The sequence below is a fragment of the Onychostoma macrolepis genome, chromosome 20 (assembly GCF_012432095.1).
Source record: "Onychostoma macrolepis isolate SWU-2019 chromosome 20, ASM1243209v1, whole genome shotgun sequence".
Lineage (NCBI taxonomy): Eukaryota > Metazoa > Chordata > Actinopteri > Cypriniformes > Cyprinidae > Onychostoma > Onychostoma macrolepis.
In genome coordinates, this window is record NC_081174.1 from 32,409,385 (window position 1) to 32,429,384 (window position 20,000).

The window sequence follows — 20,000 nt, forward strand, 5'->3', positions numbered from 1 at the left end:
GATCTGTATCTCATGAATGCGTCTTAAAATAGAATCGTTTCGAGCAATACGTTAAAACAGTAAAGCACACTTATTTTGTATTTTTTTGGAAATTCATAAGAGATATTAGTAAGAGAGATATTTGTATGTCAGCTTTTACATTTTAACCGTCTCTTGAATTATTTCATAATTTAATGTTTGAATATTCAGAGTCAGGTTTCACTGTGACAACTTACCCCGTAGAGCGTGACAGGAGGAGGAGAAAAAAATCCTGGTCGATAACAGTGTAATATTCAATATTGTCTAAAGAAATTGACTTAAAAAGATAAAAATAAATAAAATTAAGCCCACTGTGACAACTAGCCCCAGTCTGCCCTAAAATAAACGAGTAGTATTATAGTAGTAGTAAAAACGTATATAAAAATAATAAATAAATGTAATATAATAAAAAAACAAAAAAAACAATGACATGACAGGTAAACACGAGATGTGAAACACAGACAGGCCTGGTCAGTCTCAAAGCTGCTGGTCAGGCAGAGCTGCAGTCAAACCAAAGTTTATTCAGACACCTTCAACATTTCTCACATTACATCACGGTTTATTCACTATAGTATAGAAAATGGTAATAAAATATGAGAAGAGCTCTAAACTGTGTCGGAACAAATTCATCGTGATAACGTCAGATAACTTTGACAGAAAGGTATGTAATGAATTCAGCTGAATATCTGTCAGCTGTTAAATTTAAGAACACAATTATATAATACCAATTTAGCTCAACTAATTACCAAACAATGCTTCATTTAGTTCAGTCTGCGGTGGAAAAGATCACATTAGCAATTAAAGAAAAACACTGAAGCAAAACATGGCTCCCAAATTTTTATCAATTTTACTGGTAGTCCACTATATGAAGAATTTTTGGGTATAAGATGTAACAGTTTACTGTATTTTGCTCTCCTCACTTACATAAATGAACTATAGTGTCCTGCACCCGCTAGTTAAAAAATGTCAAAAATGATATCTGCTGTCTGAATAATTTTTGGTTTGACTGTAACTACATACCATTGTGATAAATGCTTTGGATAAAAGTGTCTGCTAAATGAATAAATGACATGAAACTAAAGGAGTGATTTATTCCAAGCTCGTATGTTGTGAGTCGGCACAGCACTGGTTAGTAGGTTAGTGCTCATCACAGACGTTCAGTCTCTCCTCAGACATCTGGAGCAGCTTTAAACTGAAGGTCAAACTCACACTTGACCGCGCTGATGCTGTCGATGCTCGGCTTGCTCCCTACTTGAGGGTGCTCGTTTCCCAGCGGAAACGTCTCTGACCTTGGGACGCAGCGGCCGGCCGCTTCTGGAGCCTCCGGAGACCCTCTGCTGCTCCTCTTGAACTCTGGGAAGGTGAATCTCCTCAACAGCCGCAGGGTGCTCAGAGATCGGGAGTCGTGCTCAAACCCGGCTTTACTTTTGCGTAGCGGCTTGAGACGCTCCAGAGCGAGAGTGCTAGTCGGCAAACTGCACCTTTTCTGATAGTAATGGTCATCAAATCTTCTGACGGGCGCGTCGGACGCCAGCTTCTTGGCTTTCTCGTTTGCTTCTCCTTTGCTGAAAGGAGTTAATAAAATGCCAAGAGGACCAGAAGCGGGCGAGCAACTCGAGGGCGTTTTGGAGGCTCTGGGCGAGTAAAACAGCGGAGGCAGGTGATTGTTGGGGAACTGATGCTCTCCGTGTTTCTGAGGAGGTTTTGGGGTGAAAGCAGCAGAGAACATCCGGCTTTGTGGTGATGAAGCATCACCTTCCCTCACGTATTCCTCAATGGAGTCCATCGACTGGATTCTCCTCCGTGAACTGATGGATCGTTTACGGGTGGCAAGTCGAGTCCTGTCTTCAGATGCATGGATCTGGGGAGGCTTCTCCTCACTGATGCTCACAGCGGAGAGTTTCTCAGCGAGTGCATCGCCGTCGTGAACTCTCCTGGAGTGACTCAGAAGCGCCTGCAAGCAGTCAGTGTGTCTGAGATACCTGGCCACCTCCACGGCAGAGTTGCCCACCTTGTTTTGCCGGTCGATCTGGAGACCGAGCCTCTTGAAAGCGCGTACCAGGAACTCCACGACGGCCGAGTGTCCGGCCACGGCGGCGTACATGAGCGCGGTGTTTCCCCAGGAGTCCGCTGCCTCGGGATCCGCGCCGTTCTTCACCAGGATCTTCACCGCGTCCAGGTGTCCCATCTCGCAGGCGTAGCTCAGCGCCGTGCGTCCGCTCTCGTCCGGGAGGTTCGCCTTCGCACCCCTCTGCAACAGAAGATTCAGGAACCTGCATCTCGCCGGCGGATCCTGGAGAAACACGGCGGAGATCAGAGGCGTCTGCGCCCCTTCCGTCTCGGAGTCAATGATTTTCCCATCCAGAGCGTCTAGGACGAACCTGGCGAGGTGGATCTTGTCGTTGGAGATGGCGTCCAGAAGGATTCTGGTGTCAGTTTTGGAGCCGCACTTGTCCGAGGGTTTGAGCATGTTTCCTGATGGAGGCTGATGGAGATCTGCTTTATACTGCTGCGCTTTGTTGTTTCCACGACAACGTGAATCTCATTATCACACTTTATTGTTCGTAAGTGGATGTGTATTAATGTGCTGATTTTAATAAGGGCTTCAGAGAAACACGCTGACTGAACCGTATGAATACACGTGCGCCAATTATTGACTGGAGCGCTGCTGCTCTTTGTGCTGGAGACCGAGACGACTCAAGACACCGACGGATGTCGTCTTCATGGCTAAATCACACATTTGCAGCCTTGCACATTGAACACTACTTTCAGTGACGGTGCTGTAGGCATTTTGTTTGACAGATATCAGTGAAGTCTTGCTCAGAGAAATTTTGACACACTATTTCCCTTTTTTTAATACTGTAAAGCTGCTTTGACACAATCTGCATTGTAAAAAGCGCTGTATAAATGAGTCTGTTTTTGCCATCTACACACTCTCAACCTACATACTCAACAGAGACGACCACCGACAGTCTCTCATGAAAATTAACCATGGTTTTACTACAAAGGAAATAAAAAAAACATGGTTAATACAGTTAAACCATGGTTTTGCTACACTAACCTTAGTTTAACCATGGTATTTGTAGTAAAACTGTGGATGTAGGGGAGCGCGGGGCACAAACTAACGCGGGGTTAGTTGAAAAACACGTGGTTTGAATATTTCCAACAAAATTTACAGTATTTACTAGTTGCCATATCAACACTCTATAGAGAAAAAAGTGCGCCAAAATTCAAAAATCTTTTGAAGATATCGCTGAATATTAACTTTAACATAGCGAAAGTACATTTCTGGCTGAAGTAAATTTTTCATCTCAGTTTTTAGTATTCATTTAAAATGAGACAAATCTGCTCGAATCTCTTTAATGAATCTTTAATGCTTCGTTAAGAAGACTCCAACTAGTTGTGCATCAATTGAAAGTTACACACAGGTTCATAGAGGTCAAAAATATCAGTGTCAAAAAACTGTCATAAACACTTGAAGCTTGGTAGTACAGACTTAAGTTTGGTGTGATTTTAAAGAAGATCCTTGGCAGATTATTGTTGAAGTTAAAAAAGTTGTAAAAATTGAAACCAAAAAAGTTATAGAGGCTTAAGTTTATGAAAATGATTCATGAGCAATTCTTTATATAAAATATACAGTATCTCACAGAAGTGAGTGCACCCCTCACATTTTTGTAAATATTTTATTATATCTTTTCATGTGACAACACTGAAGAAATGATACATTGCTACAATGTAAAGTAGTGAGTGTACAGCTTGTATAACAGTGTAAATTTGCTGTCAACTTAAAATAACTCAACACACAGCCATTAATGTCTGAACCGCTGGCCACAAAAGTGAGTACACCCCTAAGTGAAAATGTCCAAATTGGGCCCAAAATGTCAATATTTTCCTCCACCTTCTGTTTGAGGATGCCCCACAGATGCTCGACAGGGTTTAGGTCTGGAGACATGCTTGGCTAGTCCATCACCTTTACCCTCAGCTTCTTTAGCAAGTGTTTGGGTCATTATCATGATGGAGTAGAAGGGAGGGGATCATGCTCTGCTTCAGTATGTCACAGTACATTCATGGTTCCCTCAATGAACTGTAGCTCCCCAGCGCCTCATGCAGCCCCATTTATATATTTGCTTTATACAACAAACCTGAGAAAATGTTAATTTTGAAGCCATGCCAACAGAATGAAAACCTATTAACCAAGACTGCATCATTTTATAGTTAAATGGCCCTGGGATTAAAAATTGCCATTTTAATGGGGACATTTTTGTCCTTAAGGTCCTGAGTGTTACTATTTTTTGTACCTAGGGTAAAATAAATGTATTAAAGCAAATGCAGGTGAAATATTAAAATTCTAATAAAAAATACACACTTGTGCCCAAATGTATGCAGTTGGCACTAACACAGGCAAAATTATCAAAAAAACACAAAACAGAAAAAGACAAAATGTGCATAAGGATGCACAAGGGTTAAATTCCAGTTGCGCAGACGGGGAACGTCGTAACACTGTTACAAAGTGCCCTGCTGTTATTAGAACTATTCGAGCTATTATATGACACCAGCGATGTAATTTACACTGTTTACTTCTATGAATCTAAATGAGCAACCATGAGAAACGGGTGAATGAAGACAGACAGCCAATGTTTAATGTTCAGAAATGATTATTTCAAGAAATGTAAAGCATTGCGGCTGGTTTGTGTGTCTGGTGTTCTGTGAGAGCTGTGTGTGGAGGAAGGGGAGTGTATCTGCGTGTTTTTCTGAATGTTTCTTCATCTATTTGGCCACATATTGTTATGAAGTATAGTGTATAGCTGTGTGTTGTGATCAGGGCTGTCCCAAGCATGCTTGCAATCATTATCAAACTCCAAAATTACTTTATTTTTTTTCTTCATTAGATCAGATAACATTTTAAGCTGTCATATGGTAATGTTACAATGTACTCCACCTACGGGGCATGTTGTCACATTTCACTTAAATTCTTTTGGGGTAAATAAAAAAAAATCTATACACTGTAATAAACAAAGCAACATATTTGTACTAGACAAGTGTGATTTTTGTTTTTTTTACACTGAACCCCACGTGGATTTACACAAACTGATAAAGTCAAAAAGTGTCTGAAAATGGTAAGATTTACACGTTTCCTTTTTAAAATACTTTGTTAGTGACCCTGCCGAGTCAGACAATTTTACACTGCATTAAATACAGCTTCATCTGTTTCCACTAATAACAGCTAAAAGATGTTCACCTTATCAGCAATACTGCACACATTTAGTTTGATTTGAATTGTTTAAAACAATTGAAATACTATTTGGCCGGTGGAAAAGAATGAGATCAACTCTATAGTAAAATATTTATCTGATAACTCTTTTAAACAGTTTTTGTTTTTATCTTGATATATTTATTCTAAAACATAAGGATACTGAATGATTTTTAGCAATAAAAATTAATGTATGGCACAAATGGCATTTATAATCCGTATCTCATATTTCCTTAATGTCTTTAATCTTTGACGGGGTTAAACATGGTGTCACCTGGATGGGAATATGCATATAAATGATATGCAGATGAGGTTATGTGTAGTAAAACTAGGCGTTGTAAGCTCCATATACGGTGATTTCTGGGAGGAGTCGGACCGGGATTTATAAAGGGATTTTCGCGCAGGTTCTGGCTTTTAACTTCTAGGTTGAAATCTATGGAGTTTTATAGATGAGACCCCTGATCTGAATTTATGGTTCATGAATCATTATTCAGATCGGCACTTTTGAGTGGGTTGGCGAATCCTATTTTCTGATTAATGTTTGTTTATTAAACAGTACAAAACTTCAAAACATTAAGACAGTACAGTTATAACAAAAAACTAAGAAAAAGTACACACAAATACAAATCCCATGAGAAAATTAACCTTTAAATTTGGTTAGCTTCCATATACACGTCTAGATCAACTCTGAATAAAGAAAACAGACGTTTGGAGCAGATTCTTTGTTTCTGTATGTTACATTAGCTAGCAGAAGATCCGAGGTCAGTTATCCATTGCTGCTTTCAGTGTGGCTACTGAAATGATATTCAAACCCTTTTAGCATCGAATAAAGCATATAATCAGTACCTGAGATGATCACTGTAATAGCTTGTACGATGTTGTTCCAGCCGTGTCGTGTCTGGTTAGTACAGCGTTACAGAAGTAACGCTTTTCAAGGATGCAGACAGACATCATCCAGCGCTCTGATGAATGACCCTGTCCAGACAATAAACACACCTGCAACCGTTTTCATTTAACACCTGGGATAGTTTATTGGTACACATACTATAAAACAGTATTAAAGTAGCAGGATAACAACAGTATTTTTTGAGTATTTTCATTGCTAGAAGTTTGACAAATACGATATATATATTTATAAATACAAAAGCACTTACAGCATGGTTCATTGAGAAGCTACAGAAAGCTCAGGAGACAAACGAATAGAAACGGATGAAATTCAGAGCGCGACAGTTCTGCAAAAATAATCTGCTTTTCCCGCAAACTATAATATTAGAGCAAAAGTCTACGTGGACGTCGCACAACAGAAAACATTCAGCTAGTGCAAAAAGCTTCTAAGAAACCAAATGTAGTCTTAAACTACTCACTAGAATATATTTATATATGCATCTTCATATAAATAACCCCTTATTTTGGCATTTATCATGTAAAATAATAATTTAAACGTCCTACCTGACATATAGTGGCACATTTGTAAGCGATGGAGTTTTAAAGCACTTTGCATTCACACGAGATATGTGGTCACCGCCAAACACTTGAAAACATGATGCAAAGAAAACGAAGAAGAAAGGGAATAAAAACGACGGATGGAAAACTCACAACAACCAATACACAGAAAATCTCAGAAGCCCTCAAATAAAAGCACACACCGGCAGGGATTTACACCGCAAAACATGATGTTTCTGTCTGGTTTTCCAGCACAAATATCTAAACATCCTTAAATCAGGATGCATTTCCTGGAGATGCAGAATGACACAAGATACGAAGTCTTGTTTTCGGAGAAATCTGAAGCTTAAAACGAGAACAAATGGGCTCGGAAAAAACAACAACGTTTATCTGACCAGCGACACATTTCATTTTGACACAGATTTCAGAAAACAAGACTTAATATCTTTTGGCTGTTTAGTTATTTTTACTGGTCGAAACAAGACAAAAGTGCCTAAAAACATGATTTATTTTGCAGCGTACAATCACCTCTCTTTAAAACAAGTACCAATAGATTACACCTGAAAATAAAAAACACAAACACAAGTGCAACCAAAGTTCAGTGTCGTGCCGAATGGTTTGCGTCGATGAGTCGCGTCCTTCCCAATCCGTGCGAGGAGGGTTCTCACGATAGCACCTCGCCGAACAGAACCAGCGATCCGCAAACTCCTTTAAAACCTCGAAAATAAAACAACACTCGGGTAAAACGAGGTGTGCGTACAGGAACAGATGAAAAACACTCGTGTGATCTGGCTTCCAGACGCGTCTACATTCGTAGTGTACAGAGGAAAGCTAGAGCTCTGCTACATCGTCAAAGATCCTTGACATCCTATCACATATAAAGTGCTCAGGACGGGAGAAACACGCTGTGACACTAATCAGACTCGTCCGGTCGCCCGACTCTGCTACGGTTTACTAGCTCAGTTAAGATACGACTTGAAGTTCACAAAGAACACTTTTGAGTTGTCGACCCATAATGGCTGCAGCACTGCTGATGAAGATGAAGATGATGATGATGGTGTAGAAAATCGTGTTCACCGCCTCCTCAGGAGCTGGTCTGAGCAGCGTGGGCGGAGCTACGGTGAGAGCCGGATTGGCTGGACGCCGCTGCAGAGGAGGAGTTATCCGCGGTGGGCGGGGCTAGAGCTGAGGTAGGGAGAATGGGCGGGGTTTAGACTGCAGGGGTTCAGGAGCGGGAGTCGGGATGAAGCACAGATGAAGACGCTTCGCTTGGCTTCAGTTGACGGATGGAGCGCTTACACCACCGTGGCTGGTCTGCGGTCCATGTCCTCCTCCAGCTTCACCATCTTCTGCATGTCTTTGGCCTGGAGAAGCACAGCAGATTTACACTGCGTTCCTTCATTTAGAGTCACGCATCAATGATTAAAATGCTGTTCGTATTGTGCTGGCAGAACGAGTGTGAATGCGCACGAGCTCATTTTGATTTGAGCTACAGGCAAAAAAAGTGATGTCACAAAAATGGGTTCATTAAGCCCTCGTCCCAACGCTCCAAATAGTAATTAAACATCTAAAATGATCTTTATTTGTTTGTTTTCTGAGACTGCGCGCAATCCTGATAAATATACACAGAATTACAGTATTTAAGTTCAAGCAAACATAATCTGTTATGTCTTAAGTTAATGTTTTGGAAATGTTGGGGAAATCATCGGATGTGTAACGCTATACGAGTGTGTTACAGGCCCAATGACTACATCACTGCCATTAATGTTCATCTAACAATAAAAGAATGCACTTGTTTGAACTGCTTTTGTAGTTTTAATAATTAATTTATTTGTAATGAACACACTAAAGTGATTTTTACATACGATTATTTATTGTTCTTACTTGAATGCTTTTGTTTAGATGTAAAATGAAAAAAGGTAATGCATTATTCTTATATTTGTTCTGTTTTTTTTTTTTGTATCTGTTCTAATTTATAATAACAAATTTTGAAGGTTATGGAGATTTTACATGAAAAATAATTTTTAATGGAGAATGTGAACATGGAAATATCTCATTTTTAAATTTGCTCATTGTGACTCATTTTGCCAGCACAGGTCACAAATTGTTAAGAGGTGTATTCAGAGGTGTATTTTTTTTTGTGAAACTTTGTTATGAAGGTCATAATGCAGAGGAAAAAAAAGTAGTTTAGCATATTGTAGGGCTGTACGATAAATCGTAATGTAATCATAATCACGATTTCTGCTTCTCCTGATTTATTAAGTGAAATCATCTGTGATATTTGCCTGCTGGTTATTTATCCTGAAAATATTTAATCTGAATTCATCTTGCACTGGTACCGAGCCTCCTCGAGCGTTCATGGCTGTAGTTGCCAGAGCTTTTCTCTTAAATCGATACATTTTCTGCAAGTGTTTAACTTTATCCTCCCAACCTGGCAACCATGCGCACACGCTCTCTGCATTACAGAAAAAACAGAAAACACCGCACACATGTAAGCTGGAGTTTAACAATCTCTTCTGACATATTCTGCTCCGATAACAGTTCTCTTTCATGCAGTGCAAATGTTGCTTTATAATTAATTATATTTTTTGAGTAAAATAACTGATTAATAGTTTAACGGTTATCGTGCCGTCCCAGTATATTATTTTCTTTATTCAGCCAATTTATAAAAAGAAGCAGTAAAGCAGCAGAAAATAAATATTTGAAAAACTCTGGAAGGAAGAAGGGGGCATGTATGTGTCACATGACAGGAAAACCACAGTCAACTGAATCATCTGAAGACTCACTGAATCAATCTAGTGATTCGTTCACTCTCTGAACATTTCGAACGGTTACTTTGATCATGTTCAACACCAAACTAAATCAGCGGAATTACTAAAATATTCATTAATGGAATCATAAAGTAGTGGAATCAGAATCATTATTCTTATGTTCATGATTCCCGTGACTCAATGTTGCTGCTGCGGACTAACGGCGCGTGACTCACGGTGTGGAAGAGCTCATGTGGGCACTTCAGGACAGCGATGAGAGTCGTTTCATAACACCACCGAAAGCAGAACGCAGCGTGTGTTTGAACAAACAGAACAATGGTGTGATGACCGTAAGTGATACTGAAACTTTGAACAGGTTCATAAATTCATCAGGCATGATTAGTATATATATCTCTCTCTCTACAGTTGTCAATAGGTTTATCACGGTAGTCTGTGTTATCGTTATTACACAGTGTTCAGCCATTTACATTACCCGCTGCTGTTTTGATTGTCGTTTACTATTTATTTCAGATCCTGAGAGTCTCTAACATCTGATCCTGTCAAATGTGCAGTGTTTAATAACCGCTGGTAAAGTTCCCTCACCGCGGCGTCTCTAGTTGTCTCTGAGTAAATCTCTGTTTAGTAATAAGAGTCAATCAGAGAGAAAGGAGACAGATGGAGAAAACTGAAGACAGAGGAGAGCAATGAGCGAGCCTACCTTGAGTCTGACTGTTTGCATGATGTGATTTCAAAAGCTGTTCAAAGAAAAGGCAAATCATATTTAAGGAATGGCTTCAGAATATGAGTAATGGAGGACAAAACACAAATCAAATGAAATCAAAGGAGGGCAGCGCTGTTCTGAAAATCCCCGGCTCGGAGCGTGAAGGACAGCCGGCCCGAGCTTTTACCTGCTCGTTGAACTTCTCGAGTTTCTCCAGCTGCTCTCGCTGAGATTTCTGCAGCTGCTCCAGCTCCTTCGCCTGCTTCATGGCCAGCTGAGGAAGAACATGAACGTCAACATCATCATCTTCACAGGATTCATGTTCTACATGCACATCATAACATTCATTTAACAGATGCTTTCATCTGAAGCCTTTCACAAGCGATTTATATACAGAGAATCACAATAATTCTGCAACATTAAAACCGTTATTTTACTGTTTATCTCTGTGAAGCTGCATTGAAACACTCTGCAATGTATAAAGCGCTGTAGAAATAAATGCAACTTGACTACTGCATCATTTAAATGAAAAAAAAAAATTAATTAATTAAAAATACATCCTAATCTCAAGAAATAGGCTTCAGTATCTTGAGATATCCTGCATTACCTTTTCATTCATTTCACAAAAACAATACCTCTGAGTATGGAAATAACTTTTAAAAACCTTCTGATCGATCTGCAAAAAACGGATGCTCTTCCTCAGTATTTTTGTCTTGTTTTCCGGTGCAAATGTCCAAAGATCCAGATACATTTACTGGAGAAACTGACTGAACATATGAAGTCTCGCTTTCTGAGAAAAAGATCAAAATGAGTTTACGATTATAGTTTTCTCAGAAAACAAGACTTCACATCTTCATTTTGCTTCTTCAGTAAATGTATCTTGATTTAAGGATATTTGTACTGGAAAACAAGACAAAAATACTGAGGAAGACATTCATGCAACATTTACTGCCGTGACTTCATGAATTTCAGACTTTCTGCTCTGATTTAAGACCTTTTTAGGCCTTAATTTGTGGAAGGGTGAATTAAGACCCACAGAAAGTCTGTCTTTTGATTCTGGGACTGTGTTTACTCCTAATCGTACATCAACAAAATCATCTTGTGACAAACGCAGTTATACTGCATCAACCTCTTGAACAAAAACCATTCTTCACAGAACGGAGCCGTAATCATCCGCTAGCACTGAAGACCATCAACCAACCCTTTTTCTCTCCTCCAGGAACTTTTTGGTGTTGCTGCTGTTCAGCTCCCGAACTCTCCTGCAACACAAACACACCGAACCCATTAAACTGTGACAAACGATGATTTATTGATCACACTGCAGCGTCCGTGTGTCGTGTCACACCTCTCGCGCTCCGCCTTGTTTTTGATGCTCTTGTCCTGGCTGATGGCTTTGCTGTTCTCCATCGATGTCTTCGCCTGATTGGCCTTCATCTCTTTGCTTTGCCTGTCGATCGATCACAATACAGACATGTTCAGAACACAATCCAGAGAATCAGTGATGAATATGAAACATCATCTCATACTCAAGGGTCACGGCTCTTTCTCATGGAGATCCGGCTGCAGAACAAACGGAGAACGGGTTCATGCGAGGGGAATTATCAATGTAATTAACAAAGACTCTTGAGCTGAATGGACGGGCCGCTCTCCTCCTGAACTTACAGAGACTCATGCAACATTAATGCCTGTTAATTATGGCAGCCGGCCTTGTATCTCCATCCTAATGAGACTCCACATCAGCATTATAAAGAGGAGAACACTGGCCCAGATGAATATATTCATGTCGTGTGTTAATCAGATTCAGCAGATATTAGCATACTATGCTCAACCGTAGTACTCACTACACTCACAGCTTTCGTCATAAACAAACAATACAAACAGGTCGATTCCATTCACAGATTTTGAATATAGGTGCAATGTGGTGATAAAATATTTTAGTGCTGAGAACACCTAGGAAACGAATGGTAATAGTGTAGTGATAATAGTGATGATAGTCATGGTGGCGATTATAATGATGATAGTGATGATAGAGATGGTAGTGATGACAGAGATGGTAGTGATGATAGTGATGGTAGTGATTATAATCATGGTAGTGAATATAATGATGATAGTTATGATGGCAATTATAATGATGATAGTAATGGTAGTGATGATAGTAACAGTAGTGACAGTAGTAACGGTAGTGATGGTAGTAATGATAGTGATGGTAACGATTATAGTGATGATAGTCATGGTAGTGATTATAATGATGGTAGTGACAGTAGTGATGATAACGATTATAGTGATGATAGTAAAGGTAGTGATGATAGTGACGATAGTAACGGTAGTGATAAAAGTGATAGTCTTGGTAGTGATGGTAAGAATTATAGTAATGGTAGTGATGATAGAAACAGTAGTGATTATAGTAACGGTAGTGATAGAGACTGTAGTGATGATAGTCATGGTAGTGATTATAATGATGGTAGTGACAGTAGTGATGATAACGATTATAGTGATGATAGTAAAGGTAGTGATGATAGTGACGGTAGTGATGATAGTGACGATAGTAACGGTAGTGATGAAAGTGATAGTCTTGGTAGTAATGGTAAGAATTATAGTAATGGTAGTGATGATAGTAAAGGTAGTGATGATAGAGACAGTAGTGATTATAGTAACGACAATGATTATAGTCATGGTAGTGATGATAGAAACAGTAGTGATGATAGTAACAGTAGTGACAGTAGTAACGGTAGTGATAGAGACTGTAGTGATGATAGTCATGGTAGTGATTATAATGATGGTAGTGACAGTAGTGATGATAACGATTATAGTGATGATAGTAAAGGTAGTGATGATTGTGACGGTAGTGATGATAGAGACAGTAGTGATTATAGTAACGGTAGTGATGATAGTGATGATAGTCATGGTAGTGATTATAATGATGGTAGTGATTATAGTAATGGTAGTGATGGTAGTGATGATAGAGACAGTAGTGATTATAGTAACGGTAGTGATAAAAGTGATAGTCTTGGTAGTGATGGTAACGATTATAGAAATGGTAGTGATGGTAGTGATGATAGTGATGGTAGTAATGATAGTGATGGTAGTGATGATAGTGATGGTAGTGATGATAGTGATGGTAGTGATGATAGAGACAGTAGTGTCGATAGTAACGGTAGTGATGAAAGTGATAGTCTTGGTAGTGATGGTAACGATTATAGTAATGGTAGTAATGATAGTGATGGTAGTGATGATAGAGATGGTAGTGATGATAGAGACAGTAGTGTCGATAGTAACGGTAGTGATGAAAGTGATAGTCTTGGTAGTGATGGTAACGATTATAGTAATGGTACTAATGATAGTGATGGTAGTGATGATAGAGACAGTAGTGTCGATAGTAACGGTGGTGATGAAAGTGATTATAGTCATGGTAGTGATGATAGTCATGGTAGTAATTATAATGATGGTAGTGACAGTAGTGATGATAACGATTATAGTGATGATAGTAAAGGTAGTGATTATAGTGACGGTAGTGATGATAGTGACGATAGTAACGGTAGTGATAAAAGTGATAGTCTTGGTAGTGATTGTAAGAATTATAGTAATGGTAGTAAAGGTAGTGATGATAGAGACAGTAGTGATTATAGTAACGGTAGTGATGATAGAGACAGTAGTGATTATAGTAACGGTAGTAATGAAAGTGATAGTCTTGGTAGTGATGGTAACGATTATAGTAATGGTAGTAATGATAGTGATGGTAGTGATAATAGAGACAGTAGTGTCGATAGTAACGGTAGTGATGAAAGTGATAGTCTTGGTAGTGATGGTAACGATTATAGTAATAGTAGTAACGGTAGTGATGGTAGTAATGATAGTGATGGTAACGATTATAGTGATGATAGTCATGGTAGTGATTATAATGATGGTAGTGACAGTAGTGATGATAACGATTATAGTGATGATAGTGACGGTAGTGATGATAGTGACGATAGTAACGGTAGTGATAAAAGTGATAGTCTTGGTAGTGATGGTAAGAATTATAGTAATGGTAGTGATGATAGAGACAGTAGTGATTATAGTAATGGTAGTGACGACAATAATTATAGTCATGGTAGTGATGATAGAAACAGTAGTGATTATAGTAATGGTAGTGATGATAGAGACAGTAGTGATGATAGTCATGGTAGTAATTATAATGATGGTAGTGACAGTAGTGATGATAACGATTATAGTGATGATAGTAAAGGTAGTGATGATTGTGACGGTAGTGATGATAGTGACGATAGTAACGGTAGTGATAAAAGTGATAGTCTTGGTAGTGATTGTAAGAATTATAGTAATGGTAGTGATGGTAGTGATGATAGAGACAGTAGTGATTATAGTAACGGTAGTGATGATAGAGACAGTAGTGATTATAGTAACGGTAGTGATAAAAGTGATAGTCTTGGTAGTGATGGTAACGATTATAGAAATGGTAGTGATGGTAGAGACAGTAGTGATTATAGTAACGGTAGTGACGACAATGATTATAGTCATGGTAGTGATGATAGAAACAGTAGTGTCGATAGTAACGGTAGTGATGAAAGTGATAGTCTTGGTAGTGATTGTAAGAATTATAGTAATGGTAGTGATGGTAGTGATGATAGAGACAGTAGTGATTATAGTAACGGTAGTGATGATAGAGACAGTAGTGATTATAGTAACGGTAGTGATGAAAGTGATAGCCTTGGTAGTGATGGTAACAATTATAGTAATGGTAGTAATGATAATGATGGTAGTGATGATAGTGATGATAGTGATGATAGAAACAGTAGTGACGATAGTAACGGTAGTGATGAAAGTGATAGTCTTGGTAGTGATGGTAACGATTATAGTAATGGTAGCAATGATAGTGATGGTAGTGATGATAGTAATGGTAGTAATGATAATGATGGTAGTGATGATAGAGACAGTAGTGACGATAGTAACGGTAGTGATGACAATGATGATAGTCATGGTAGTGATGGTAGTTTAGCGTACAGTGAATACACGTGTGTCGGTAGTGTCTCTCACCGCTCGTGGATGAGCTTGAGCTGCAGTGTCTGCTGCTCCTGAACGCTGGCCAGCAGCTTCTTGAGGAGCTCACACTGCTGCGTCACATGGGCATCCTTCATTTCCTGTTCCTCTGTGCTGTGACAGTTGATCATCTCTGACCACTCTTTAGTGTGCTGCGCCACCATGTCCTTCACCTGAGAGGATGAAACACCAGCACAACAGACACACTTGCTGACAAACTCTACTGTGAATAAAAACCATTCAAACACAGACGGCTGGGGTTTCCATTAGTGTTGTCAAAAGTACCGACCGCGATACCATTCGGTACTGGAATTTTAAAAACGTCCATTTCCCGCTAAGATTTGAGCGCTGTTGAGTGGATTCTTAAACAGCGCTAATTGGTCATTGTGTTCACGCGCTCAACAGATACATCTGTGATTGGCTTTAATGATCAATGAAGCGCTCGGTGAAGAGCGTGAAGCGATGATCTAAAACAATTACATTGGCAGGAGCTCCAGTGACATTTTCACAGTGGTTTTGTATGCGCTGTAGTTTTGTTCAGAATTCAGGTAATACACTTGTAAACAAACATGTGAATCAGACTGTAAAGTTTAGGCTTCATATAAACAGAACTTTCAAAAACTGAAATCAGTTCAGAATTATTTAGAACTACTTTAATTATTTAAATTAGTGCATGTAAACAAACCTACTGAAGCCAATTCTTATACTGATTCCTGCACACGTGCTAAAACCAGTCAGAACAGAGCATGCGATTATGTCATTGTTGTGTTTAATTTGGCCAAATGCTCCACGGGCGAGTAAGTAAGTTATAAGACACAAAGCATGATGGGATTTTCTTCCGTACCTTTTCTTTATGGTCTGTCGTGAGCGTCTCGACCTTTATGGCCGTCTCCTTCTTTAGCTCGGAGCAGTTGTTTTCACTAAAACGGAGAACAATAACATCAGGACTGAATGACTGAGATGATGCAGAAGAGGCAGCTGATGTTTCCCATCATGCTTCACTCACCCTCTCTTCTTGATGGCCTTCTCCAGCAGCTTCTCCAGCGTGAACTTCTCCTTGTCATGCTGAGCCACCATTTTGTCCACCTGTGTGCAGTGTGATTTCTGCATGGTGTTGTGTTCCTGCGAGCAGAAGACGCGTTCATCATCTCATCCGCGGACAAGAATCCTTCCAGAAAGAAACAGTGTTCTAATGATGGTCTGACCATGTCACTGACCTTAGTGTGACGTTTCTTTAGCGTGTTTAGTTCCTTCTGCTGCTTCTTCATCAGTTTAATGAAGGTCTAGAGAAAAGAGATTTGTGGGATTTCTGAGGTTTATTCTTTCAAAAAAGACACTTTACAAAAAGCAAAACTACAAAGAGTGAAATGCAGAAATCAAAACGAATCAGTCAATCCTGAACAAACTGACTAACAATAATGAATCAGACTTTATAATGTTTTGATTATTGACATCATGACAAAAACCCCAATGATGCAGCGTTTCATCACCAGCACTGGTGCAAAATAATCCAATACTGTGTACATGAATGTTTTACCTTCATCTGCTTCAAATCTTCAATGTTCACCTGATTCACAATGGCAGAATTATCTGGAAACAGAAGAAACAAACTTCAATGATGCAAATTTTATCGTCAGACCTGCTGAATTATTCATAACTTTCATGAACTAATTTTAAATATCCAAATATATTGTCTCTTTAGCTTTGTGTTATATTGTGATCATGTGTGTGTGTGTGTGTGTGCATGTGTGCGCGAGTGTGTGTGTGAGAGTGTGTGTGTGTGTGTGTGTGTGTGTGTGTGTGTGTGCATGTGTGTGTGCGAGTGTGTGTGTGAGAGAGTGTGTGTGTGTGCGCATCTCACCGCGTTTGCTCTCGCTGACGTTGTTCTGTGTGGCGTTCACCTCGGAGCTGCTCTGCGGCGTCACGTTAGTCTTCACCTGATTCACTTTTCCCTTCTTATCGCTCTTGCAGTTTTCGTTGGGAACGTCTGCGATGTCACTCTGCACCGCCAAAACAAACACACATCAGGACACACACACACAAACAAACACACACTTCAGAGACTCAACATTAAACGCACCGTTTCAATCCCGAGAGCTCGCATCTGGTCGGCGCGTTTCTCTGCGATGGTGAGGAACTTCTTTGGATCAGAAAGAGCATCAACGATGGCTGGAAAACACGACAGAAACACACAATCACACTGATATCAGCCGCCATGAGACAAAATACAACTGAACGAAACCAGCGGAACGTGATTCCAGCTCCACCGCGTCACATGATCAATAAGCAGATCATATTCTCAACTAATTACAAAAAATGCAAATAACATGTAGTCAGACCCAGAGAGACAAAAAAAACATAATTCAATATAAATATTTAAATCCCCCCAGAGTGATGAATAAATTATAATTCCGTTCTTCAGTTTAAACATTCATTTAAATGACAGTAACGACTGAAACTGAACGACTCGTTATGAACACTCAATTTGACTAATCCTCATCGAGACAGATATATACAAGTGCATCTCAATAAATTAGAATGTCGTGGAAAAGTTCATTTATTTCAGTAATTCAACTCAAATTGTGAAACTCGTGTATTAAATAAATTCAATGCACACAGACTGAAGTAGTTTAAGTCTTTGGTTCTTTTAATTGTGATGATTTTGGTTCACATTTAACAAAAACCCACCAATTCACTATCTCAACAAATTAGAATACTTCATAAGACCAATAAAAAAACATTTTTAGTGAATATTTGGCCTTCTGGAAAGTATGTTCATTTACTGTATATGTACTCAATACTTGGCAGGGGCTCCTTTTGCTTTAATTACTGCCTCAATTCAGCGTGGCATGGAGGTGATCAGTTTGTGGCACTGCTGAGGTGGTATGGAAGCCCAGGTTTCTTTGACAGTGGCCTTCAGCTCATCTGCATTTTTTGGTCTCTTGTTTCTCATTTTCCTCTTGACAATACCTCATAGATTCTCTCTGGGGTTCAGGTCTGGTGAGTTTGCTGGCCAGTCAAGCACACCAACACCATGGTCATTTAACCAACTTTTGGTGCTTTTGGCAGTGTGGGCAGGTGCCAAATCCTGCTGGAAAATGAAATCAGCATCTTTAAAAAGCTGGTCAGCAGAAGGAAGCATGAAGTGCTCCAAAATTTATTGGTAAACGGGTGCAGTGACAAAAACACAATGGACCAACACCAGCAGATGACATTGCACCCCAAATCATCACAGACTGTGGAAACTTAACACTGGACTTCAAGCAGCTTGGGTTATGAGCTTCTCCACCCTTCCTCCAGACTCTAGGACCTTGGTTTCCAAATGAAATACAAAACTTGCTCTCATCTGAAAAGAGGACTTTGGACCACTGGGCAACAGTCAAGTTCTTCTCCTTAGCCCAGGTAAGACGCCTCTGACGTTGTCTGTGGTTCAGGAGCGGCTTAACAAGAGGAATATGACAACTGTAGCCAAATTCCTCGACACGTCTGTGTGTGGTGGCTCTTGATGCCTTGACCCCAGCCTCAGTCCATTCCTTGTGAAGTTCACCCAAATTCTTGAATGGATTTTGCTTGACAATCCTCATAAGGCTGTGGTTCTCTCGGTTGGTTGTGCATCTTTTTCTTCCACACTTTTTCCTTCCACTCAACTTTCTGTTAACATGCTTGGATACAGCACTCTGTGAACAGCCAGCTTCTTTGGCAATGAATGTTTGTGGCTTACCCTCCTTGTGAAGGGTGTCAATAATTGTCTTCTGGACAACTGTCAGATCAGCAGTCTTCCCCATGATTGTGTAGCCTAGTGAACCAAACTGAGAGACCATTTTGAAGGCTCAGGAAACCTTTGCAGGTGTTTTGAGTTGATTAGCTGATTGGCATGTCACCATATTCTAATTTGTTGAGATGAATTGGTGGGTTTTTGTTAAATGTGAGCCAAAATCATCACAATTAAAAGAACCAAAGACTTAAACTACTTCAGTCTGTGTGCACTGAATTTATTTAATACATGAGTTTCACAATTTTAGTTGAATTACTGAAATAAACAAACTTTTCCACAACATTCTAACTTATTGAGATGCACCTGTATATACACGTGTGTATGCAAGCATAGGTATGTTCATATTTTTCGATTTTAATGTTACATTTATTTTATAGGTTTGTTTGATTATTTTCATTATTGCTTCCCTTTTGCCTATTTTTATATTAATTTCATTTAAATTTTTAATTTCTAATAATTTTTTTTCCTCACCTATGTATCATAAAAAGTATAAATTGTTAAAAAAAAATAAACAAAAAGAACTAAAACTGTTTCAGTAAAGTAGACTCTGTGCGCCTCGCTGGACAAGCGCTTGTGAGCATCAGCCGCTGCACCCGTGATGTCACTTCCTGTCACTAGCTATGTTTCCATCACCCTGTTTTTATGCGCATTTTGAAGTACCGCATCAGAAACGAGTGATGGAAACGGCAAATTACGAATAAAAATCCCTTAATTCACAAAAAAAAAATTATGCTCTCTTCAGGTGGTTTTTGACTTGTGCGAGAAAGGGTTAATGTGAGTAATGGAAGATGGAAACGCATTTGCCGAGTAAATTCCTCCATGCGCATCAAAAACAGTCATGTGACGGCAAACCTGACTAACCAGCAGAACGATCTCGTTCCACAGCATCTGAAATGTTGTTATGGTCGTTCTGAAATGCCCGAGCAGTCTGTCATCAAAGTATTTCTGTATAATTGCCTCCCAGAACTGTTAGACGACTGTGTTCCCAAACAGCAGCATCCACCTCCG

At 39.4% G+C, this 20,000-nt stretch overlaps 1 protein-coding gene across 7 annotated transcripts in view; it reads right to left on the reverse strand.

The window, feature by feature from the left end:
• Window positions 1-6,280: 6,280 nt before the first annotated feature.
• The window catches only part of plcb4 (phospholipase C, beta 4), a 71,915-nt gene continuing 58,195 nt past the window's right edge, over window positions 6,281-20,000 (reverse strand). For 5 of the 7 annotated variants that reach the window (XM_058756510.1, XM_058756507.1, XM_058756509.1 and 2 more), the window contains 12 exons: window positions 17,298-17,386; window positions 17,079-17,217; window positions 16,755-16,807; window positions 16,435-16,500; window positions 16,224-16,339; window positions 16,062-16,137; window positions 15,215-15,390; window positions 11,529-11,630; window positions 11,385-11,442; window positions 10,371-10,457; window positions 10,181-10,217; window positions 6,281-8,076 (listed from right to left, as the gene is read on the reverse strand). In XM_058756510.1, coding sequence (XP_058612493.1) covers window positions 7,988-8,076; window positions 10,181-10,217; window positions 10,371-10,457; window positions 11,385-11,442; window positions 11,529-11,630; window positions 15,215-15,390; window positions 16,062-16,137; window positions 16,224-16,339; window positions 16,435-16,500; window positions 16,755-16,807; window positions 17,079-17,217; window positions 17,298-17,386 — 1,088 coding nt within the window. In that variant the 3' untranslated portion in view covers window positions 6,281-7,987. The remainder of the gene's footprint in view (window positions 8,077-10,180; window positions 10,218-10,370; window positions 10,458-11,384; window positions 11,443-11,528; window positions 11,631-15,214; window positions 15,391-16,061; window positions 16,138-16,223; window positions 16,340-16,434; window positions 16,501-16,754; window positions 16,808-17,078; window positions 17,218-17,297; window positions 17,387-20,000) is intronic. The other 2 variants (XM_058756513.1, XM_058756511.1) reach the window with 1 other exon arrangement.